Here is a 25,965-nt window from a genome sequence, read left to right on the forward strand (position 1 = left end):
TTTTACAAACGGAGTGTTATCAGACAGAAGTCATCTTTACCCCTCAATGGTTATATAGGTTTGCAGACTACTTAGTGTTCTGTTTCAGTCTGCAGATAAAGAACTGATAATGTGAGAAACTACACATTATGAATGCTTATTTTGTCTTCTATGAGAAAGGGACGGAAGGAAATATATCTTGTTGTATAAGTATACATTTTGTGAATTACCAGGTTTTACATAAGCTCGGGCTTATTGAGCAGTCATTTGTTGATTAGTTTGGGCAAATAGTAAAGTCGAGTTGCTTGCTTTGTTAGTTGCAGAGAAAAATGTTTAACAATGCCCCATTAATACAAACCTGGGTTTGGGGTTCTGGCAAAAAGAAAGAAAAATGCACGAGAATAATCCCTAATTAGGAGCTGTAAGTGGAAGTCGCGGTTCTTTAGGAGCGAGTGTGTGAAGCACGTCGGCCAGTAGCCAGGCGACAGGCGCCGGGGCAAACACAACACAAAGGCCTGCCTGAAGCCTAAAGGCCATCTTCCTTCATTCCTCTATCCTTATTAATTTAATCCTGTACTGGTGGCTTAAATTACACAATGCATTTATTATTATTATTATTATTATTATTATTATTATTATTATTATTATTATTATTATTAGCTCCATGAATTTGAAAAGCATGATTATAAATAGCTTGAGGCCGCCAGAGGGCGCAATAGCACATGTAGCCTCAGTTAATTGGTCAACGAAAAATTTGTGTACCTCTATAACACAGATTCAACGAGTGATTTGCAATGAATATGTCAAATACTCTATCCAAGATGTCATAAACTGTTAATAAACTTTGCATTAGATTAGCACATGTCCTGACCACTCCAAATTAACAATAGAATATTAAACTCACCTTATGTTTGATCATTGCAAATAATGTGAGTTTTATGTCATTAGTTAGCTATAAAGCCTTACTCAATTCAAAATAAATTGCTCTACATTTTATAGCATTACGCAATCGATCCAGAATCCACACGTGTCTCTAGTTGTGGATAATCTGATAGATTAATTGGTCAGTAGGCCCATATATAAAAATACGTTTGCTTACACATGTGTAAAAATGTTTAAAAAGACTTTAAAATAAATTCAACGCGTTTTTTTATTGAAACTGTGAGAGAATCCAACAAGAAAATATCCGAACAACCGGCATATTCGACACGTTCATTTTCCTAAAGCATATGTAGGCTCTAATCCAGCCCATGAAGACGGATGTAAGCCTCGTGTGTTGGAGTGAATCTCCTGAGCATACTAGCGTATTAAATAGTATGTCATCTGTAGCGCTATACTTTATGTACACACACCTATGGTGAGCTACTCTTGACATACTATTTAGTATAGTAGTGTGTGTTTTGGACGCCAGTCCCAATTGTCCTTCAACTAACTATCCAACGAAGACACGCTTGTGTTTAACGTGTCACAGGCAGATTAAACAGCGTTGCATCACAGATAGAAATGATCTGTTTCAACCGAACAAGCGCTATGAAGTAGCTTTCATTTACAATATTACAGTCATGTAAAATGAGAAAAAAAAGCACAGAGTTAAACTCTAAATAGTATATACACGCAAATGTACAGCTGTGAATAAATTAATACCGATTTGCATATTCTTGGATCCTTATAGCTTATTTACAGAATTTATTTTTAATTACATTAAATAGGTCACGCACAAACTGTCGGGATTATTACACACAGTCCACTGACTCCCACTGCAATCCCTTTTAATATACACTTATTATTTGGATGTAGCTTTGATTGAATTGCAGTTTGACTTAACAGTTTGTAAGTGTCGTTTGATCCACATCCACCCTTCTGTGGCCAGCTGTGACAATTTCCTAACATTCTGCAAAACTTGCCTGTTGGTTTTATTTTCATTTATGGACAGTTGTAACTTTTTCAGCACGTTTTCCATGAAGAGCAAAATTAGGCTATAGGGGATAGTAGATTGTCTTCGCAGCATTTTCAAAGATCTGTTCAAGTTTCCACCACGACAGCACCAAGTTAATTCTTATTCAACATATTATTTTGTTAATTCTTTTTTCCTTCTTTTTTTTTGCTATTGCCACTGCGATCATCCATGGGTTAAAAAAGTATTTGAACATCCTTCAGATAGCCACTTTATAATAACATCCTCTGCCAGTTCAAGTCATGCCCTGGATAGGTTTGTTGATCCTGGCTCATTTGGGAGAGTTCCTGGGTGAGGATGGCTCCCTTTGGGTTTCCAGGCCGCTCACTAGCCTCTGGATGTTCTGCAGTTCATTTATGGACTCCTTCAGTGTGGCTTTGGGAGAGACGTTCCTCTGAGAGGACGCGGTTTTATGGTTGTGTTGATCGGGCACAGGACTCGCCTCCCTGCTGCCTGATTTCGAGGACTCCGATGAGGGATTCAGGCCACCTGGCAATCCAGTGGTGAGCAGGTTTGTGCTTTGAGGAATAGCCACTGGAAGTTGATAGGGACTGAAGCGTATCCGCGGCCGTGAGCTGTTTAGGAACGGGTTTCGCGCAAGAGAAGAGGAAGTGGTGCTGGCCGGGAGCGCAGAGGCCGCGGCAGCTGCTGCAGCCATATACGTGTATGGGTAGGGGAACAGACCACCGAATGGAGGCATTGGGATACCCTGTATTAAATAATAATAATAATACATTTTAAAATTCGATAGCAACAACTCTGCAATTAAGAGACATGTCTAGACAGAGTCAGAATCAGGGTTGAGTTTTCTGCCTTAAGGCCTATATGAAGATGTATATTTAGAACGTATAAAATCTCAATAAAACTTAAATGAATCACTTAAAAAGTAACATAACGCACGTCTGTTGATTTTAGACAACGTTTTGTATTATATAATGCATCTTTAGGTGGATTAACAGCTTAGCCTGGCTAGAGGACCTAACTAGGTAAAGACTGAAGGAGAACTGTAGAGCATGCACTGTGTTAGCTGTCTGTATACAAACTACTTATGGGCATGAACTGACATGATTGTTGATGCACGTTATTTCACCCATGATGTTACACTGAATAAGAAAATCTTACCTGAGAGGCTAGCATGTGCTGTGACAGATGAAAGGGAAATGGATTAGGACTACTTCCGGCTCCTTGTGCCGAAAGACTACCATTATCCAAGCCGCTTGTTCCTGATACTGAAGCCAGTAGATGTCCCATACCCATAGCAGAAAATGCTCCAGGGCCCATCGCGAACTGTCCTGGATGAAAGAGCAGAGGCTGTCCGGTGTTCAGAGGGTTAAAGAACTGTTGGCTGTGCAGGCCAGAGAGAGCCAGACTCTGTAGATGTCCTGCTCCGAAATGTGACGGACTCTCTGTCTGGACCATAAGGGGAGAGAAACTGTCTTTACTTCCGCTAAGACCCCCATTGTCCGTGTCCTTCTTAGACGACTCTGTACTATCTTTCCTGTGTTTGTTCTCCAGTTTGTCGAGATTGCCTAGGCTAAATATGGACTCGTTTTGCTTTCTTGAATCAGAATAGTCCTCCTTCTTCTCCGTGTTCTGTTTCTCTCTCGACTGCTCCTCACAACTGGGGCTGAATGGAGATGGTGGTTTAGGACTGCTCGATGCTCCACAGTGCTCCTCTTGTTGATCAGCTTCATGCTCACTGTCAGTGCAAGCTTTATCTTCTACGAGGAAAACAGTGTCATTATAGAAGGGCAGTTGCTATAATTTATCAATTATCATTTCAGTTGTAATCAATAACAGGTGACTTATAGGCAAGAAATGTTGCAGGTCAGGTTTAGTAGTGTAGAACACTAGTAATGCCGAATAACCTCTAGATTTAACGTGATAGTAGCCTAGTACATTTTAGTATAACATCGCAGGTCGAACAGGTCGAACTGCATAAACACTATATAAATCTATATTGTCTTTAACCAAACACAGAGACAATTGTAAAAGACGAAAATATACGAAATAATCTTCAGTAAAAACGATTGTAATTTTGCATCTGTGAGCTAATAACTTGGTATGTACTTCACCCATTTTCTGTGTACCTATTTTCTGTGTACCCTGTGTAATTGTGTTAAAAGACATCTTTGATTATGATTGTAATGTTGGTTTTAAATCGTATAACTAAATCGACTTGATAAGAGCATTCTAATTGAATTCACTTAGTCGTATCCTCACGCCTATGGAGCCTAAATCCGCTTTGCAGAGACAGTTATTCTTCACTGCATGTGTTCACAGCTTGATAAATTCCACTAGAAACGTTTTCCTTAGAATAAATATACAAACTTTAGTAAATCAAACTGAGACTTTACCTCTACTGGCTCTGGTGAAATTGAGAGGACTCGTTGCAGGTCCGAGAGGGGAATGAACCGAGTCCCTGGCTGCGGCCTGTTCGCCTGAGGACTCGTCTGAGTCGGCTCCTTCCCGATCCACTTTACACTGACCAACCTCATACATGTGCAAAGAGGGCAGAGTTAACTGCTTCCTGGGGCAAAAAATATGAGAAAAATCCAGACATTAAAAAGACAGCCAAAATACAAGAAGACAATATGTTATTAAATGTAGGTTTACGAGAGATTAAGACCTTTTTTCCCTTCTTCCATTTCCCGTGTCTCTGAAGCCTTTTGCAAATGGATTATTATCAATCTTCAGCTGTGTAATCTGAGGAAAAGAATTATTATTATTATTATTATTATCATCATCATCATCATCATCATCATCATCATCATCATCATCATCATCATCATTATTATTGTTGTTGTTATTATTATTGTTATTATTATAATTATTATTATAATTATTATTATAATTATTATTATCATCAGTATTATTATTATTATATTATTATATGCCTGCATTATAGACCTAAATTTTATCCAATATATATATTTATTTATAGAAAACTTAGTTATACTGAAAAGCCCCATGAGAACAATTCACTTGTAAATATTCATTCATCTCGCACTAGCTTCATAGCATATAGTATTGGCCTACAGTAAGCTACCACCAACAGGACAAAGGAAATTATCAATAATTAATACGTTTTTATAACTGAAATAAAAAATTAAATATTAATTACGATATTTCTTAGACAAACGATGAGGGTGATATGAGTTAGTTAGGATTCCACAGAAGTAAAAGCACTGTTCATTCGCGTTGGTGTTTCCTGAAAGATTTGAGACTGACGACTCTGATTGCAAAAATTTCAAGTGTTCGGCTCCCAGACTCACTGGCGAGCTTAAGTGCCTGCTAATCGATTGGGACTCTAGGCCATAAACTTTACGATGGCCAACAAGGCGACCCCCCCTTCCCAAACAAAACACAACACAACACACTCACACACACACACACACACACACACAGCACACAAACGGCAGGTTAACCGTCCAATATCCAATATGCCATCATAATTGTGTTTTTATTAAAATCTACTTTAAAAATCCAGATGCGGATTCACAACGCAAATTGCAACGCGATGAACTATAGACTATAGGTGTATAACTGAATATACTAGCTATGGCTTGCCTGGGATAATCCTGTTTCAGTCAGTTGTATCAACATTTAACTTGTTTGAGAAACAAAAGAGCAGCTTTTTTGCCTAGTAAAAGCAAGAGTTACACATGACTGAAATGTCTGCTCTTGATCGTGACACATATTTTAACTTTGCATTAACTTGACATATACTGTCATTTAAAATAATTGGTTACATTTAATGTGCCTGAGCTACATACCTTGTCGTTTTGATAGGCAGTGACAGCAATGAATTCCGTCTCGGGAAACACATATGTCCTGAAAGTGCTGTAAGGAAGCTTCAGAATATCGTTGGCCCTCACAATATGGAACCTAGGCTGGTATTTATGCATTGAATTCAGTATAGTCTGAGAAAAAGACAAAAGGTAATCGGTAAGATTAAATATAATTCTCACAATTGCGCAGTGCTGAACAAACCAGTTAACCACTGCATGAAATTTCAGAAAGCTGCAAAATGATTGTAGATGGTTTACAATAATTTGACATATGCAATATGTTGCAGTCTATGGTTATATGAGTGAGTCTATTAAAGCAAAAAAAAAAATAAAGACAAAAATATAGAAATGCAATTAAAAGCAGTTTGGTCGGAGAAAGAAACAAAACGTATAAGGAAAAACAAAAGCTTTGCTATTCAATTGTACGGGTATCAAAAGTTTGTGTCATGCATGTAAATTCTTCTATTTGTTTCCTGTCGATTTGTTTTGCAGGCGAGTGGAAGAGCGCAGGGCCGCAGATTATGTTCGACTATAAGGTAGAGAACATTATTGCCAACCTTCGCATCCACTTTTTTTAATTAAGCTTTCAACACTTCTTTTAAGAGTCCTGAGCCTTCATAATGTAGCCAAGACAAATACAGTCTTGACCTGTGCCCTATTCGATTTGTCACTCCTTAATTTCACTTACACTAAAAAAGCTCAGAATAAAGCATTCACATTGCATCAGCGTCATTATTCACAACTCGAAAGTGAATTATAGTCTATGTGAGTGAAGCGTGTAAAAGGGATCCAGACTGTTACAATAAGATTTCTGAGGCATTACCTTATTGTAAGATTGTGATCACACCTATGTTATCTAAAGGAAATTGCAGAGAAAACGCTGAACTGCTGAAATGTCTTTAAATAAAGGGCCAAAAGAATCATATATCAATTTTTTAAACTGCTTTTGGCCAATCGACAGGGCTAATCAACCGTCTCCTTGGAATAGAATTGTAGCATGCAATAGAAGGTTACTTACAAATCCATGCTTGTCTGAAATGTTGTTCGTCAGTTTGAGCTTATGGAAAGCGACAGGTTTTGCCATCCACTGCTCTCCTGTAGCAGGACTATCCGGGTGGATGTACATTCTCTTGGGCATCTCCGGGTCGGCCTTCCCCGCCACCATCCAGCGCGAGTTATGGAACTTATAGCGGCAGTCATCAGCGGCTACAATATCCATCAACAAAATATATTTGGCTTTTTTGTCAAGTCCATTTATTCGGACCTTAAATGGAGGAAACATTCTCCTAAACAAAACAAACAAAAAAAAAGAAGAAAAAAAAAGAAAGAAAACCATTGTTTATTAAAAATATGAATCAACAATCAATATTTTATTCAGATGGGTTCTAATATACAGCTAGTATATTGAAGCGAATAAAATAATCAAATTAAATGTCAGTAAATATCATAAAGTCGCTAGACTACACGTAATATAAACATTTACCTACATATAAATAAATGTCCTTTTTTTATTTTAGCATTTTCTCCCAAGACAGGTTTTAAACTTTAAATAATCGTTCTGTTACAGACCTAATGTTCTGAGATATATTTTAGTTATTTCTGTTAAAGAAACGGTTTATAAAAATGAGACAGTACATGTAACTGTGCATACACGGACAACAAAATGTCGGTCACTAAAACTTCCAGAATCCGTATTTATAGACACAATAGAAAAGGCTATATCAATTCGACTCGGTGTGTCCATTTGGGAACTCAAATGTCAGCACGCAAACTCGGGATATATTTAGACTTCAAGACAAAAACATCATCTTGTGCAGTTACAAAAAAATAAATAAATAAATAAAATAAATTTACGGATAATATTTTACATTTTACATATATTGTAAATGATGACGCACAAACGCCTGTTTGATTAAAGAAACTACAAGGAAATCATAATACATACAATACTATTAAGGCAGAAGGTGAACGTTTAGTAAAGCAGGTTATTACCTGCCCGATTTAGTAATAACCATCTCTGTTCCTAATTTGTGGAACTGGTCCCATAGATCCTTCGCTTCCAGTGTGACTTTTGGATCATCTTCCACCTCTTCCTCTGGCTCAAGACTTTTGAGGCTGCGTAAATGAGCGGCCTGATGGTGGTGACTGAGCGCCGGATGGAGCGCAGCCTCGGCGGCTCCGGCCAGACTGTGCTCTGGGAGCGGCTTAGTGAGAGCGGCGGGCGGCAGCGCTAGAGCTGGAAAGAAGGAGGGCTGAGCGGCCGCCAGGAACGCTGACATAGGGAAATCGGTGGGCCGGTGAGCGTGGAAAGGGTGGTAAGCCATGGCACTGCCTGAAAAAACTGGATCTCTCATCGGTGCATCCAAAATCGCTGAAAAATGTGATATTTAAGTGATGTTTTTCCTTTCCCAGCGGCACTTATCCAGCAGGAATATGCCGTCGTATTGCTCTGAAGAGAGAAATGCGCTGAGGAAATCTTCAACTTCAGTGCAAAGTTTCTGTATTGTCGTTCAAAAGCGAGCGGACGCAGAGTGGCTACAGGGAATAAGCACTTCAGTTTCCCTATAGCTGGAGATTTCACCAAGTCTCGTACTATTACCGGTCAAAGTGAGCGCAACGACACTTTGAAAGAAGATATTTGTTTCCTGCGCGCGCCGTTCTCATAAAAATAAGATCACTCTCTCGACGCAGATGCCCATCTGCACGATCATATTCTAAGGGAGAAGCGGAGGTGAAGCGTCTTAGTTCCTGCCCTGTCCACTGCACAACTGTAACTATCTCACACGTCCTTCCTGCTCCTCTCCCAGTACTAATGAACCAAGCCCCCTTGATTGCTGATTTTACGCTTTTCGGACCAATTGTGAGCCTCCATAGGCGTGGTTTTGACAGCTCCGGCCAGGCCCAAGGAGAGGGGGTGGACAAGAAGGTGTCGGAAGCATTAGCAGTAAGAAAACATGTCAACAGAATAAAATATTAACCAATGACAGAAAAGCAGGGAACTCCCTCCCACACGTCGGAGCCTAGGCGGGTCAGCGCTCATTCCTCAGCCGAAGCACGGACACACCAAGTCGATCAGCTTTTCGCTTTACAATCACGATGAGACTATGCCAGCCTTGTCAGAGGCACCAAATTCACTTCCGATGCACTGGAAACCAGGAATTACGATTATTAAGGTTAATTGTTGCGCAATCTAGTATTCAATCTAATCAATAAAATGAGTGCTAATTACTAAAACAACGCGACTCTTGTGATAGATTGAACATGTCCTTCCATCGGAGGAAAACACATTTCCCACCGGGCGCATGTGTTTACAAACAAGTACAATTATTGGAGCGTTATAGCTCAAAACAATCTAGGCTGTATGTCGCGATCTAAAACAAGATCAATAAAATGCTACAAACTGCAAACGCAGTTTGACACGTATTCAGTGATGTGGTCGCTCAGGTATATTAGGAAATCCATTCATATATTTGGTCTCATCACTGACCTGGCGAGAGCGAAGGCTACTTATAAAGCGGACACTGGCACTTTAAATGCAACTCGGGTCACTGGAAACACGCAAGTCTATATGCAATTCAAAGACAAGACGAACGGAAGGAATATGAAGACATGGTAAAGATAAGTTCGGTGAGTGGCTTCTTCTTGTTGAACCTGCTAATCTGCTTCATATCATTGAATGACATGCCGAGCAACATGTATTGATGGAAGATTTCAGCACATCAGCATATCTACAGCTCATACTAACAGCACAGCTAGTTACAACTTGGAATGCAAACTAATTCTCGAATTAATCCTTGTTTTAAGGTAAACATAATTCATGGTTCAATAGTTATTTAATGATGTGATTTTTTTTAAATAATACTCCAAAAAACTGTATGTTGGTGACTGATATAGCAAAATATAGCAAATAATTATTCTTTCAATAAGGACCTCTTTGAAATATTTATCATGTATTTTTTCAGCCTTGCGGAAGAAAAACAAACCCAAACCCATGAGTGGAGATGTTTATTGCAAAGTGCATCGTTAAAAAGCAGTGCGCTAGTGGACAGTGGGTTTAATTGGATACGGTGTGTTGTACAGTCGCTTGGCGCCAGTCGGCTGATGAACTGCAATAAGAAATGTCCGTTATATCGATTTTAAAATGTTCAACAGCACATTACAAACTTTTCTGTTTAAAATGTCAATGCCGTTAATTACTGATAAAACATGAAAAAGTAACTGAGTCATCAGTTAACATAAAGTGTTTTCCAAAACAGCCAGCGTCAAATATCCCCAAACAAGGTCTGTTCTCTCTTTCAACACGTTTTTACTGTGAAGCTGCCGTGGAAGAGTGCGGCGACGAGCTGTGCTTCCAATTAACCCTTTAGTGCCCCAGTCACTAGCGCTCTGTCTCCGTCTGTCTCTCTCTGTCTCCCCCACACACAAACACACACAGTTACATATGTAAATGAACTCTAATCTAATGATTACACTCTTTAATGCGGATAGAACATTTGTTTACAGATTACTTGTTTTGATATATATATATATATATATATATATATATATATATATATATATATATATATATATATATATACACACACACACACACACACACACACACACACATACTGTATATATATATATATATAGATATAGATATAGATATAGATATATATATATATATATATATATATATATATATATATATATATATATATATATATATATATATGTGTGTGTGTGTGTGTATAAATATATATCCCTTTTGTATATATATATATATTCAAAGTCATCGGGAATATATTTCAGATGCTAAGTATATAATGTATAAATAAATATATTTACAAAAGTAACGGGAAAAGACATTTTTAATGTTTAATCGTGTTCATCAGAGTGGAGTTAAGGGTCTCACAAAGAGTCTCAGAGATACTTGTTGCTGAAATGCAGCATTTTCGGCCCCAAACGAATGGCGATTTACTTTAGTAAAAAATGGTCATATAACCGGACAATAAAAAGACACAGTTATTCATGCTTTAGCAAAACGTGTACGAAATAAATGCATCTAGTGCTGATTACCAACATACAATATTAGAATATTTAAATAGCATATTTACCACAATAAATAGCACAATTCTTTAAGTTAAAAGAATTATAGTTTTATGAAACAACAAAAATATAGAATGGCCATTTGGGCTGCATAGAATAATAATAAACGACAAGTACGTAGGACATTTAAAATAAACTGGAATATATGAGATATCAGGAAAAAAATCAGAAAAAAAAAATTTTAAACAAAGAAACAGGCTGTTAAACTGTGTTTGCACCTTATAAGTTAATATTAAAATGTTCCTATGTTGAATTTGAAGACAACAATTAGGCCACAATATATACGCACAGAAATTCAGCGCAAACCCCTGCTTTTGTTTTGTTTTGTTTTTCGCCTGGTAATAAACTGTAAATGAAGAGAGAAAACGCTAATTCGTTTAGTTTACAGTATATTGATTTTAGTTGTTTAAGTCTAACCACACGATAAAGAAGTCTCTCCTTCTGTTTTTTTTTTTTTTTTTTTTTTTTTATCTTCCAGTCGCTGGATGCAGCGGCGGTGCTGTGATTTGTTCATTAGGGCCTGTGAACGCTGCGCTCTTTTCTGCTGAAGTGTTTATAGGCTAAAGGGAGCCGCTGACGCGCCCAAATCAATATTCTGTGTTTGATCTGTGGGCTTTAAGCTGCGACACAGGACGATTTCAAGTGGAAAGAGATTAAGCACACATGGGAATGGTAATGGTTTTCCATGTATATACTTAAGGAACTAATCACATCAACAGAGTCACTGCAATTACGTCCGATTTATTTTTCCTACGTCCTCCATCCTCACTGACACACATCCAGCCCGACGAGAATGTAATCAAGCGCTGAGCCATTATCACACATGAGTTCAGAGTTGTTCATGCTGGAAACTTTGCAGAGCTCCTGCTAACAGTGAAATTCCCGCCGTTAAAGACAGAATGTCCAAATTACCGGCTAAACAACAGGTTTAAGGACAAGGTGCAAAGGATGCAAAGAACATACAACATTCCTTTCAGCAGCACTGGAGTTAAACTGAATAAATCGTCTTACGCCTTATTTGCAAAATATTATGTCAGGATTTGTGTTTTTTAATCCAATGTTTGTGTTCAATTCCAAAAAAACACGACGTGTTAATTTACACTAATATATAATCATTATTGTATAACATTATAAATGCTGCAGTTACGTCTTGGATAATAAAATCTTTGTGTATATAACCTTTGCTTGGTAAACCGATGAAGTCCAGTTTCATTAAAAACACTAATTAATTAATTTAATTAATTAAAATATATAGTACACTACACGGGTACTAACACAGTTTTTTTTTTGGTTTTTTTTTACACATATACACATATATAACTTCAAACTACAATTTTCAGTAGAATGCAGTGGTCATTCAAATTGACTCGTTTCTTTTTCACTTTTATATGATTGTCCCTTCCTTTAATCTTTTCGCCATCTCTGACCGAACCTCTGCATCATCTCTCTTGCTAAATTTAGTCGCTAGACTGAGGCTTTGGCGCCAGACCGTTTAAGACCTGTCAAAGTCCCTCATATTTCCCCTTGTCACAGGGATCCCACCGGCCAATAGCACCAACTCCTCCTCTTCTCTCCTCTCCTCTCCTCTCCTCTCCTCTCCTCTACTCTCTGCTCTCTTTTTCATTCAACCCATCCATGTGTATGATTGTCCACATTTCTGTATTCTCAGCTAAGGAGTTGTGTCTGCTGGCTAATACAAGCTGAAAACAATACGGTCGCTGTACTCAGAGTTATAACGGTGCATCATTTGTTCTAAGAGCAGTTGCAGTATCGAAACCCACACAATTTATTATCTCATATTACAGGTAACAGACTTAGTAATATGATTTACAGGCTAATGAATTGATTAGCAGGAAGCTCTGTAGGCTGAACATTGAGTATGCTGATATAAAGTGTCCACTGAGGGCGTCTGATTTATTGCTGTTTAGACTTCCAGCAGATATGATAATACCCCATGTATGTAGAACTCAGTAAAAAAAAGGCAAAGAAATATGTCATATCTTTAAAATACGCATAAACGTACCACAATAACACAATCAGGATTTAGTATGTTTCCTTATCAGTTTAATATGATTGACTTTTGATGAAGTCCTGTCCTTTCCCCACAGGTAACAGCTGGGGGCGCTCTAATGACCCCTGGGACTGTGTAATAGCTCGCACACCACGCAATGCGACCATGTCTATGAGCCTATGAGGACATCACTTATACCAACCAGGGTGTTTGGTTTGCACCTGTTTGAGAACATTATGAGCACAATTGTAAGTGAACTGTATATATTTGCAAAATTTTAAGAATAATGCAAAATATTACCTATAACATAACCAGATTTATTACAATTTACTAACATTAAATTCTATATTATTTTGTTAACTAATGTATATATTATGAATAATATACAAACAAATAGCAAACAAATAGCACAACAGTAATTCTATTTTATTATTTATTATCAGGAATATTCCTTTCATTTTAAAATGGAGCTTCTTAACCTATAGGTAGTTTATTAGACGTAGTTAAAGCTGCAGTAAAGTGCAAAATATTGTGCATGAATTATTGTTCAATAACATGTTGTTAGTCAAAAACAATCTGCAATCGCTGCTCTTTTCAGTCGGTTACACAGTTACCCAGTGTGTTTATTTCACGGAAAAACACTTTCCTCAAGAGCAAACTAGAGAAACCCGTCAACGTAAAACAATAAATATCTAGAATGCGAACAAATCACACAAAAGATTCCTTTCTGCGCTTACAATAACTGATCCGGATCCAAAAACAAAACGAAATTTAAAAAAAAATTGAAATGAAACGGAATCAGATTTTTTCTTTATAACACATGGAGCACAAACACCACCACAAACACACGCGCTTTTTTCTGCTCATAGGCAAATAATCCGCAACAAATCTCTAAAAAATTGCCTGCACGTTTCGTAAAAATAGATTTGTTTATGATTGTTTTTATTTATCAGTCCTGTTAAAAAGAAACTTTGATGATTTCCCCAGAAGTTCCTACTGTTACAGTATCAGAGCAGCCACAATGCACTGAAATGTGCACCAGGTTCCATTCACATGCCAACCAAACATTTTTATATGAATAAATTCAGTGCTGTTAGATATTTTATTTAAATACGAACCTATTCATTCGAAGCAATATTAGTTTTTTTAAGCCCTTGTATTTTTTTTTTATTTTGGTCAAAAGTAAACCTTAAGACGGAAATTAGAACGGATTTCAAGAAATAAAAATAGAGATTAATTTGTAAATAATTTAGCGATTACTTTTTAATAGATTATGTTATTATTTAAAGAGGCTGACAGCATACAAAACGACGGCTTATTTTATTTTAACATTCTAATAATAATAATCTGTAATATGTTCCACACCATAAATGCGCATATTACACACAATACAGTTCACACTGTTTATATTCCTCTTAAGACCTTAAACAAATAGCATATTAGCTGTTTAAAAACATCCCACCTGTCACACGTGATGATTTGATTTACACGTGATGATTTGAGTTACTTTGTAAAGCCGCATATTAACCAGAAGCTCTGCATTAACTAATGAACCGAAAAACTAGTTATTATTCACCTCGACCTCTGAACATGTAAACGCAGTCCTTAAAATCTAGATTAGATATCAAATGTGAATTAGGCATATATGCAAACATATAAATTACACGTGTAAATTACAGACAATTCATTTATTTAAAAAATATAGTGCATTAATAGAACGCCACGAGCTTCATGTAATTACAAGTTCATAGCTTTATTTTTATTACATTTTTTAGTTTTATCGACAATAGTCAAGACAATTTATTAAGAATTTATAAGCTTACAAAATAAGATCAAGTGCTTTGTGCCACACGAAAAGTGCATTTTTTAAACGATTGTTTACATTGTATAGATTTGTAATAATAATAATACTACTACTACTAATAATAGTAATAATAATAATAATAATAATAATAATAATAATAATAATATTGTATATGCACCTAGTTATCTCTTAGGTAGTAAACTAAATGTTAATACCTTAACATTTTTGCACTTGTTCAGCATGGTTAAAATAAAGATGCTAAGCAGCTGCCTCAGTCCCTTTGGATTCAGGAAAAGTGGATTTTTATGCTTCTTATGAAGGTCAGATGAATGCCAACCAAATTTAAGATTACTTATCAGCCCCACACCATTTCAAGCTGCCACTCTGATTTATTGTAGGCACCCAAACTTATCTTCCAAACAGAGATTTCTGACAGTGGACCAGTGGGAGGAGAGAGAAATCTTGCCACCTCTCACCACCTGGCCTGATATGATTCTATGTGTGTGGAGTGTAGGACTCACTTCCAGGGATCTTCAGCCCCCAGTGAGCTCAGCTAGCAGACAGTGTACAGCCCTCGCAGTGGAGAAGCTCGGACGTGTGTGGGGGTTTGTTCCTGCATGTCTGTTGCTCATCTGCTCAATGCACAACAGGAGATCTGGAGAAAGGAGAAGTTTAACTTGTTCCCTTGTGTCATATATCTCAGAGTCTCCACTCCTTAGTGATGTACAGGTGTAGAGAGTTTACAAGAAGGTCCTGGAATCTTACAGTTCACCAAAGCTAGGGGTTATAAAATAAGATTGTTAGGAAAATATTGAGATTTTTTTTTTAACATTTATAATTCATCTTATGTTGTCACCTTTTTAGGAATTCTTTTGCTTTTATGTACCAGATGTTCTGTGCACTTATGACTGTTTATAATAAAGATTACTTTTATGGTGCATTATTGGCTTTGTTGCTGTCTATGGTTATTAAGATAATTAGGACATCTCATTTATATGACTAATACAAATACTGTTAGACAATACTATAATTCAACCACATTCCTGTAAAACAGTATTACGCAGAATTCAAACATGCCTCATTCCTCACTTTAATTGTTTTAAAAAGAATTAGATACCAAGAGTACAACTTGAATAAAATAGTAAAATATCTATTTTTGTTAAATGGTCAGTTAATACTAAAAAATAACACACACACAGAATAACTAAAAAAACTATTATTCACCTTCTTATGTTTGTGGGATTAAGAAAACACAAGAAACACATTATATAATACCTTTATACGTATAACAATTGAGTTGAAATATAAATGATTACATAGTTTCTACCTTAGCCATTATGCTTTATTTATTTAGTTATTCATTCATTCACTCATTCATTTTCTATTCATTCTCTGTCCCGGCTCAGTACTTGGTATTGACACACAACAATAAATGGTCAGAATGAACAGTTCATCTATTAAAGTAAACAGACACAAAGCAATGTGCATTTGACAGATCATTTCAATTGCAAGGATTTATATTCAACAGGATTAAATCGGTGTCGTTCAAAAGCATATTACAGTTCACAAAAAGCATGTGCAATGCATTCATTTCAATATCGTCATGCCAATATTGACCTTTGTAAATCATTCAGCGAGTGAGGCCAGCAATCCTTTCACATCACATGCACCTCAGTGTTGCTGCATGCACTACAATGTCCAGAAGAACCATAACAGCTTTCATTAAGCCGCAAGCTGAGCTGAAAGCTGTTACAGCAAAACCTTCATCAATATCACTGGAGTTTCTTTATGTCCTGTCCTGTCGAGTCCAGTTCACAAGAATGGCTCTTTTAGAAAAGTCATAAAAACGCAAACCGATATGTATGCGTGTGTGTGTTTGTGCAGAGAGATTTGCTACGCAGTTATTAACTCCCTCTAAACACATTACACACAGACCTCACACACCTAAATATATGCTGAGGAAAGATGTTTCACAAAGCATAGCCTAAAAAATTTAGAAGGAAACTAACACTTAGTGGCTCATTTACTGGGAAACAATTAAACCTGCAGTAATCAATACATTTAAAAAGCACAACATAACAAAGCCACACATAATCTGTCTTTAGTTCAAAAGCACTAACCCCACAAAGGGGAAAAAATCCATTCTTGGACTTAACGGAAGAGAGACTTAAATGGACTGAGAAATAATATGTAACATTAGTAAATGCAGAAGAAAAGACCCCAACAGTTTATTTATACTTCTTCCCCTCAAGTAATTAAATACTAAAATAGATCAAAAGTATTTTTTGTCATGATATATAAATGTAAAGATTTTGTATGATTTTGGATGATCGTAAAATGATATTTAATGTAAATAGTATAATTAATACACATATGAACATAATACAAAGGCATAATTATGATTCAGCCAAAGTAATTGTGCATACAATGCAGTGCCTGATCTTCCTCTTAAATGTACACTAGCACTCATATGAGCACTTGGACACATTTTCTACAGGTTTACTATTTTCTGCTATTGATAATGCACAGTGATATAACATATGGAATTATACAGTGACCAGAAAGTGTTATAAGATTCCATTTTTTTACATTTTAAATTCTGTAGTTCTGTTATTTCACACTGGTTTAAATCTTTGCACACTCCTGGTGTCTTCATAAAGGAGCTACACCCATTAGATGTTTCTTAAAATCTTCCAAAAGGCTGAGCATTTGTTCCATATGAACATGTTCTAAACATGTTCTACATGTTTTGGAGAAATTTAATTTAAAAAAAATCTAACTAAAATCAACTACTTATTAAAATTACATATTGATCCAGAAATACAATCATACATGGGGTTTAACTTCACTGTTTAAATTTCCATAGAAATAAATTTATTGAAATGTCATAAAATACATATTCAGTCTAACATGTCCAAACTTTTGACTGAGAGGAAATCAAGACACAAACAACATGTTGAATAACAAACACATACATAAAGTTATGGCATGAACTACACTCCAATGCCCCAGGATATATTGGCATAAACATGTCTATGCACACAATATTTTTTTAACTATTTAATGTCATGTATTTGAGAAAGGGACAAAATGGCAGCTGTGATGGCCTTCACAAGAGATGACTCACTCACTCTCTCTCTCTCTCTCTCTCTCTCTCTCTCTCTCACACACACACACACACACACACACACACACACACACACCACATAAGACAACGTGTTTGTTACAGAAGTAAGAATCAAGTGGCACGTTTACTGAAAGCCTGCATGCAGGTCTTGTCTCCATTTCCGCTCTGATGCGAAAGGATCTTCACTGATTTTCGCTTCAGCGTTAATTAGGTGGAAGGAGAAGTCAACATTGCGCGCCACAAAATCTACCCAGACAGATGAAGAAAAGCAGTTCCCTGTGATGAGATGGAAAGGTTTTCACAGAGGAGAAGCTGCTCTAGGGGAAAGCTGTGGGGTAAAGGCTGAGCGGCTGGCTCTCGTTGGTCGGCAGGGGAGAGCGGTAACCTTCAAAGTTACGAGGAATGCTGCCACTTGTGGAGCCTGAACTGTTACTCAGCGTCTCGATACTGCCTTCCCTCTGCAGTTCCGCTGAAAGACAGAACAACACAGATAATAGAGAGAAACCGTAGCTTAAAAACACAAAGAAACAGGATACAATATTTGCATGTAAATGTATAGAAATATGCAAATGTTGAGAAACAATAATGTCTGTATTTTATCTTTTAAACATGTTACACAGTACATTCATACAGAAAAATAAAAAATTCATAAACTACCAAAATAATCGCTCACTTATTACATAATATACTGAAATGAATAATACCAGCTATCAGGAATCTACAAATAACGTAACATTATTTACTTTTTTTCTATATGCTTTATGTTTTACATGTTTGACAAAAAGAATATAAGCTTGTATTGCTAAGCAGACCGGTGTCAAATAACAAGTTAGAACCGGTGTGAACTGTTGTGCTCTTATATACTAACAACAGAACTGTATTCTATAGTAGACTGACAGATACATAAATCTTTATTACATCATATTCTCTTGATAATGTTTTTATTGGATCCATAACAATCATCTTAATAGATTTAAATACTTTTGTGACACAGAATATGACAAAATATGACAAAAAGCTACTTTGAAGTGAAACAGAAGAAGGATGTCAAGTTGGATGTGGCCTCGTGACCCACGTGGCAGGTTTAGAAGAAAGCAGGGTGACAAGGCTTCGGGTGGCTACATTCCACAGAATGATATGTGCTCGACGGGAGGACAGTAAGGGTGTATGTTTGCTTTGTTGAGACAGCACCGTGCACATAACCCCATGGCCGAAGCTCGTAAATTCCACACTGCTGTCTCAAAGTGAAGGGAGTACCACAGTGAGGTGACCACACTACTGCTTTTTCTAGCGCATGATACAAAACATGCACTTGAACCTTCTGGTTTAAATATATACCGGCTCCAAGACATCCTGCAACCTGAGAGTGATCAGACTGAGCCTGCAGCAGGTCATGGTCCAGTCTCCGGACTGGACAGCATAAACCATGTGCACCACAGACGGCGTCATCTGGACTGGAAGGTATGCACAAGTAAGGAATTTATTGATGAAAGTAAATAATGCTGTCACATATACCCTCAAAACCACATTCATAATATTGTCACTTTACATGCAACAGGACTCTACAACATGTTCCATAATCTAAAATACTTGGATCTAATGCCTGCATTCATAACACTCTACACATATTCCGGATGTGCTGGAATTGATTTGAAACAAGACACTTGGTTCAATAAAACCAAAACTGTACATTTTGGCCTCAAGTCCCCCAACCCTGTTCATCACTTTGAGAACACCAACTCCAAAGTGAAACATGGTGGTGGTAGCAATTTTCTTTTTGGCACCTTGCTTAATTTCCTTGTCTGATTAATTTCTTCAAATGACGCATATATGTGAATTTCTGTACGTGTATGTACTTCGATATCTCTGCTGCACTCCTCCTTCAGCAATGCAGCAGCCAAGACCTGGTAATAGTTAAACCCAGAGACTTCAGACAGCCAGATGACAATAAAACTACACTTTAAATCTGATAGTTGGACAAACCACATACACAAATGTTACATAATATGTCTTTAGCATTTCCTGTAGAATACATATACAGGAGTGGTGTTCTCGAGTAACGTAGTGGTGGAGGTGACAGGTTAACAGATCAAATCCATTTCAGAGTGAACAGATCGGTTGGTCCTGGGGTGACCCGGCACTCTGCAAATCATGCAGCAGCAAAACAAAGATTGGAAAACCAGAACCAGCAAGTCTGCATGTATCCCTTGTCTCCTCAGCGTGCTTTCTCCTGATTCAGAACACGCTCCTGCAGCTGGGGGCTTGTGGTGGCCAAGACAGATTGAGTTGTGCATTAGGAAGAAACGAAACAGGGATCAAAGTAAACAAAAAGCCCTTAATCAGTCTGCTGGGTCTGAGCAAATGGCAGTGAGAGAGTCTGCCTAATTACTGCCCTTACTATCAAAGAGAGAGAGAGTGAGATTGAGAGCAAGAGAGCATGACAGAGAGAGGGATTGAGAGGGGGAATGAAGTCTGTAACCCACACCAATACTATACTTATCCCATCTGATTGTTTTGTTTTGCACTTTAATCTCAGTGTGGCCACAGCTGGCACTGGTTAGTGCTCTCACGTCACGCTGTTCCTCAGGCCGACGCCGTCATGGCCTTTAAGACATGGGCACACACAGACATACACCTTGTGGATGTTGCTACTGGTGCTCAATGTTTCAGCTCTGCCCAACTCCAGTTACTTACTCCTTCACTTTCATCCAACTGTCATGAGTGTTTTGTTTTGATTTAAATAAAGATTGATTAACTTGGAAATGAAAGGTGTGTGTGTCTACACGAGTGACACCATTTTCCAGTCAAAGGGTTATGCCAACAAGTTATAAAAACAATCAGGCTCCGACACTCAGGCACCATGCTCCATAACCCAGGGGTGAAGAGGCAAAAGTGGAGAAGCTTATTAATAAGAGCCGAGTCTCCATATTTCAACCTCATTAAAGAATGCTTTCAGGGCTGGACAGGTAAAGGTGGCAGGACCCTCAGTGCACCCACCAAAGTCCGCTTTCAATTACACCTAATGAAAATCTAGTGTAACCTGCCGTGCCCTAATGCACTCCAGCCTGCAGCTCAGAAGGCAGCCAAAGGCACATTTCTCATATTCTCATTAGACGTAGAGCCATGCTGACTGAGTTGAGATAACGCAAAAGCTGCAGGGCTTCTGACATTCCTGCATGTGGATTTTCTGAGTGAGAAACATCTACATACATGCAGGGGCCAGCTTCTGTACTGGAAGATCCAGAGGTCAGGAAGTCAACACAAGAGACAGTACTAGTGGCATAAAATAAATATAAGCAGTACATCCTGGTACAGCGCACAGCACACATATGCACATATGGCTATGACGGACAATAGTGTAGTCTTGCTACTCTCTGAAATACAACAAAGTGATAAGTACCAGCCCTCTCTATAAAGCATGCACAAGGGCACTCAAAGTATATTCATGTAATTACTAACCTGAACAATGGCAATGGCAAAGCATTAACACGGATGTGAGAACAGCCATAATTACACAAAGACCATTTTTTACTTTGTCTTCCAGACAAAAACATTCAGTAGCTTTTGGAGAATGAGAAGGATTTTTAAATGGTGACTATGTTCACATTGACATGAATTATGCAATGTAAATGAGTCTAACTCAAATGTAAATCTTTAAGATTTCTCATCTCAAGGACTTGAAGAAGTTGTAAACCAAGTTAAATAAAATCAAAAGTTAATTTACAGCCTCTTAAAATATACACACATACATGTTGACTGTGACTGATTCTTTTAATTAAATAACCAGCAACACTACTGTATACAAAGAGCACTGAAATGTGTCAAATTAAAATATAAATTATAGCAAAATAAAGACTTATTACAGCTGGCAGTGTAACTGACTGTGTCACTTTAAACCTGAGACTAAAATGCAGGCTGGCAGGATGCAAGGTTCATGCCATTTACAATTACAAATCACTCCAGCATCTGGCCTAAGTTGTGTTTTGATTCAATTAGCTGATGTGATTGTTGTCTATAATCCTAAATACGCCTTTGATTAATGAGTGCAGTCAGCATGCTAGCTCTAGGGCTGGGCTCTATAGTGTCTATATATAGTGTAGATAGTGGTAATGACCAAAGCTTCACTTATGCTCAGATACAGAGATTCCTGTAGCCCCGAGGAACAGCATAAACCTGCAATCAGCTGGACCTTCACAAAGAACAGCTATAGTTCCCACATTAATTCTGTTCACATTAGCCTACAGGCTCACCAATACTCCTCAGCATACGCACAAGAGAGCTGCACTTTAATAAATGGCATGGTTAAAGCTGTATGACTGAAGCACATTCAGCATGAACAATGATGCCTCATACTCAAACGCAATTTGTGCAACTGTGACCTTTCTTTAAGCAGATCCACAATCAATATTTTATTTGGGGTAAATGGTTTATATCATAAAGCACATCCATGTTGTTTGAAAATCAAGGGAGAGGGAGAAAGTTAAAAATAAATAAATAATAAATAAAGGGTGAAAGAAAGAGAAATATTTGTTCACAAGGCTAAAAACAGGTTAAGGCCAGTGGTTAGATCCAACCTGATTTTATATCAGGAACTGTAGCAGCAGTTCTTTCTGCTGTTCCACTAGAAAATCTGTTGCTCGGAATTCTATGTCACTGAAAGGTGTCATATCACACACACACACTCACCGGCCACTTTATTAGGTACACCTGTCCAACAGCTCGTTAACACAATTTCTAATCAGAAATAACATGGCAGCAACTCAATGCATTTAGACATGTAGACATGGTCAAGACGATCTGCTGCAGTTCAAACCGAGCGTCAGAATGGGGAAGAAAGGTAATTTAAGTGACTTTGAACGTGGCATGGTTGTTGGTGACAGACGGGCTGGTCTGAGTATTTCAGAAACTGCTGATCTACTGGGATTTTCACGCAAAACCATCTCTAGGGTTTACAGAGAATGGTCCGAAAAAGAGAAAATATCCAGTGAGCGGCAGGTCTGTGGGCGCAAATGCCTTGTTGATGCCAGAGGTCAGAGGAGAATGGCCAGACTGGTTCAAGCTGATAGAAAGGCAACAGTAACTCAAATAACCACTTGTTACAAGCGAGGTATGCAGAAGAGCATCTCTGAACGCACAACACGTCGAACCTTGAGGCAGATGGGCTACAGCAGCAGAAGACCACACCGGTACTAGTAAGGTGTACCTAATAAAGTGGCCAGTGAGTGTATATTACTTACAGATCATTTATACACATGCTTTACAAATAAATAATTTTTAATTCCACCATTAGGAATAAATAAATAAAGAAATTTTCTACTGCTCTTAACTTAAATGTCACAAACTGTGCAGCTGTGACTCTAGTAGAACATGCTCACAGCAGCTAAAACTGGACTACGAGCTCAGTTTCATTATACCATTCTGAAATAGTGCTTCTCTAATGCTCTCTCTTAGGCTCCTCATAGTGCAACAAGATATAATCAAATATATTATTTTGAATAAACAGGATGAAAGGAAGTTATTTTACTTTCAGGAATCTGCTAGTGAGCAGTAATATATGGGATAATCAAAGACCTTGACTTCAATAGCATGAACACATTCAATCATTCACTCATTCTTCAGTAGTAGCTGAATCGTCAGAATTGCAATAGTTGGAAAGTTATACTGCAGGCAGGTATAGACAAAAATAACAAACTGCATGAGCAGAAAAACTTGAAACCAGGTAAGATAAGATAAGATAAGATAAGATAAGATAAGATAAGATAAGATAAGATAAGATACGATAAGATATAGTATATCTGTTTGAGATGTAGGTAAGTTCAAAACAGCCAAACAGAGCTACAGCTACGGTATAGAGTGCTACAAACGTACAGATATACAGATATGTGCAGCACTACAAACATAAATACAGATAATGGTGTTGCATTATACCATCACTCTGGAAACCAATGACTGCATGTCTAATTCTCTAAACACTAGCTCATTAACAGGTCCTCTTCCACTACCACAATCGCCAACACTTCCTACTCAACTGTAATTACCTTGTGGTAATCAGTGCAATCATACTTCTAAGTGTGCTATATTATATTGATAGGAAGAGGTTATAAGTGAAAGAAAACCCTTTCCATTTTTCTAGCAATTGACTGGCTGCTACTTGGCTGAAAATGTAACCCTATTTAGCCACAGTTTTCAGTGATGTAATAACAGCAAATCCACAGCATCATACAGTATATGCACACAAACACAACTATACTAATGTAGCCTGTAGATAATAAAAATCTGTACTTTTTTGCTAACTGAATTGTATTTTTGATTTATGTAATTGTATTTTCTATTATTATTATTATTATTATTATTATTATTATTATTATTATTATTATAAATAATAATAATAATAATAATAATAATAATAATAATAATAATAATAATGTGGTTTGTTTCTCATTGGTCTATAAATTTGGGAACTGGTCAAGAAAATACAAACACAAATAACTTCAACTTTAAGTGTTTAATTTCCCTTTCTCTTTATTTTCTGCCTTAGTTTCACTTGCTCTCTTTGTTTCCCTCAAGTCCCACTTTCTGAGTGCCACTCCCTTGAGCAAGCTGTTAAGTGCAATCTCCAAAAAGCCCATCAAATGCATCGTTGCCCTCCTTGCTTTCTCTTCCTCACTTGTAAGGCTGTTTTGTGGTCAGTAAGCCTGAGACAGTGACAGAGTGGCAAAGCTAAGATAAATGATACAATAAGACCTAGCTCCATGACAGGAATAGAGATAGTAGGAGAGGATGTAGAGGAAGCAGTGGCATCATTGGATGAAGAAATAATTTTTCACCATCTCACAATGTCACTGTGCATTACACTCAAACTCTTGGCTGGCCAAAGAGTGTGACCCTGTATTGAATGGGTGAGTGCTGAGGGGAAGAAATAATGATGGTGCTTTTTCTTTCCACTCTCCACTCTCCTTAACATTTAGTCGCTGTGACAAATGATCAAATAATATTCCAGAATAAAGTATTTGAATAACTCACATGGACACAGTGTGAGACATTAAAACATGTGCCATCCATGTTCTCTTCGGAATGTGAGTCTTAGGACAGAATATTAGTAAATCTGAAATGGAGATGTGCCCTGCAATGGGTCGGCTATCCTGGGATAGTCTCCAGTATCCCTGCAACCCTGTGTAGGATAATCGTACAGAAACTGTTTAGACCTTCGTGCTCTAGCGTTAGTGTCTGGCTCTGTGTTTTTGTTCAGACCACAAAGCCGCTAGCATGTCAGACTGAGCCTCATAAGTGACGCAAAAGTTCTCCAATTGTCCTTTAAGACATAAGACATTTGAATATACCTGCTTAGGTAGATAAGTGCCTGTTTTTACTATGCAAATATAGGCTGTGCAAGTCTACAGATAAGTGCTCTACACTACACTTGAACTTTAATACTCTATCTCAACTAAGAACTCCAGCACAGCACTAGCTTCAGCAGCAGGCTAAAAGAAGCCGGATTAGCACCAGGTTTGTTTGTGTAATCTATCGTATGCGTTATAAACGCAGGCCCTCTATGATTGATTAGCCGTGTGCTAATATCTTGCGTGGCAGGCGGCTGGGCCGGTGCACTTTTGGCTATGTGTTATTGCTCTAGAGATTGCAATCTTTTGCTGTTAAAATGAGCACTCACTCAGATAATGGTCTCCATTGCACTGATGAATAAGTGTGACTCAGTCCAATCCAAATAGCAATATTACCTTCATCAACCAAAAATGGCAAACAAAATGGAGGCTTTCACAAAGCCAGGCTCAGAAATTGCTCAAGCTATATGTTTGATGAGCCCACTTAGTTATTAGGAGTAGATGACTACAAGCTGCTGTCAGGTTAAACAGGACATTCACTTCATATTTGTCATAAACTTTTTCTTTTATCTTTTAATATCAAGCAGCCATGTGAATTCGTCACAATGAGATTCTATTTAAGATCTAATCTTTATTCTACCGAAGATTACACATGGGTTTCTCGGAAGGATGAATTACACACCAGCTACATATTAGAACACAGCTAACCAGGATTTCTGCTTCTATATCTGTGTCTGTGTGACATTGTGTCTTTGCCTACATTGTCCAAAAAACATCATTTAAAGCAACACACATTTACAGCAGCACTTGTAAAGCCGTTTAGACAATTGTGTCTATCTTGAACATAATGTAAATCCTTGCCTTCGAA

General features: G+C 37.5%; 2 protein-coding genes and 1 long non-coding RNA gene across 4 annotated transcripts in view; 1 reads left to right on the top strand and 2 right to left on the bottom strand.

Moving 5' to 3' along the window:
- Positions 1-1,111: 1,111 nt before the first annotated feature.
- tbx2b (T-box transcription factor 2b) lies at positions 1,112-8,505 on the bottom strand. The gene is made up of 7 exons (XM_060887577.1): positions 7,717-8,505; positions 6,743-7,010; positions 5,710-5,856; positions 4,563-4,639; positions 4,291-4,463; positions 3,056-3,654; positions 1,112-2,642 (listed from the first exon to the last, which is right to left on the bottom strand). Exons 1-7 carry the CDS (start codon positions 8,076-8,078, stop codon positions 2,205-2,207), a joined length of 2,064 nt encoding a protein of 687 aa, XP_060743560.1. The 5' UTR covers positions 8,079-8,505; the 3' UTR covers positions 1,112-2,204.
- A 266-nt stretch (positions 8,506-8,771) lies between these two features.
- On the top strand, positions 8,772-15,573 carry LOC132857630 (uncharacterized). Its single transcript, XR_009649596.1, has 3 exons — positions 8,772-9,351; positions 12,924-13,074; positions 15,029-15,573. It is a non-coding gene; the product is annotated as an uncharacterized LOC132857630 (long non-coding RNA).
- A 377-nt stretch (positions 15,574-15,950) lies between these two features.
- bcas3 (BCAS3 microtubule associated cell migration factor) overlaps positions 15,951-25,965 on the bottom strand; it is a 184,850-nt gene continuing 174,835 nt past the window's right edge. For both annotated transcript variants that reach the window (XM_060887632.1, XM_060887631.1), the window contains one exon: positions 15,951-18,226. In XM_060887632.1, coding sequence (XP_060743615.1) covers positions 18,075-18,226 — 152 coding nt within the window. In that variant the 3' untranslated portion in view covers positions 15,951-18,074. The remainder of the gene's footprint in view (positions 18,227-25,965) is intronic.

The sequence above is a fragment of the Tachysurus vachellii genome, chromosome 15, assembly GCF_030014155.1.
Source record: "Tachysurus vachellii isolate PV-2020 chromosome 15, HZAU_Pvac_v1, whole genome shotgun sequence".
Taxonomy (NCBI): domain Eukaryota; kingdom Metazoa; phylum Chordata; class Actinopteri; order Siluriformes; family Bagridae; genus Tachysurus; species Tachysurus vachellii.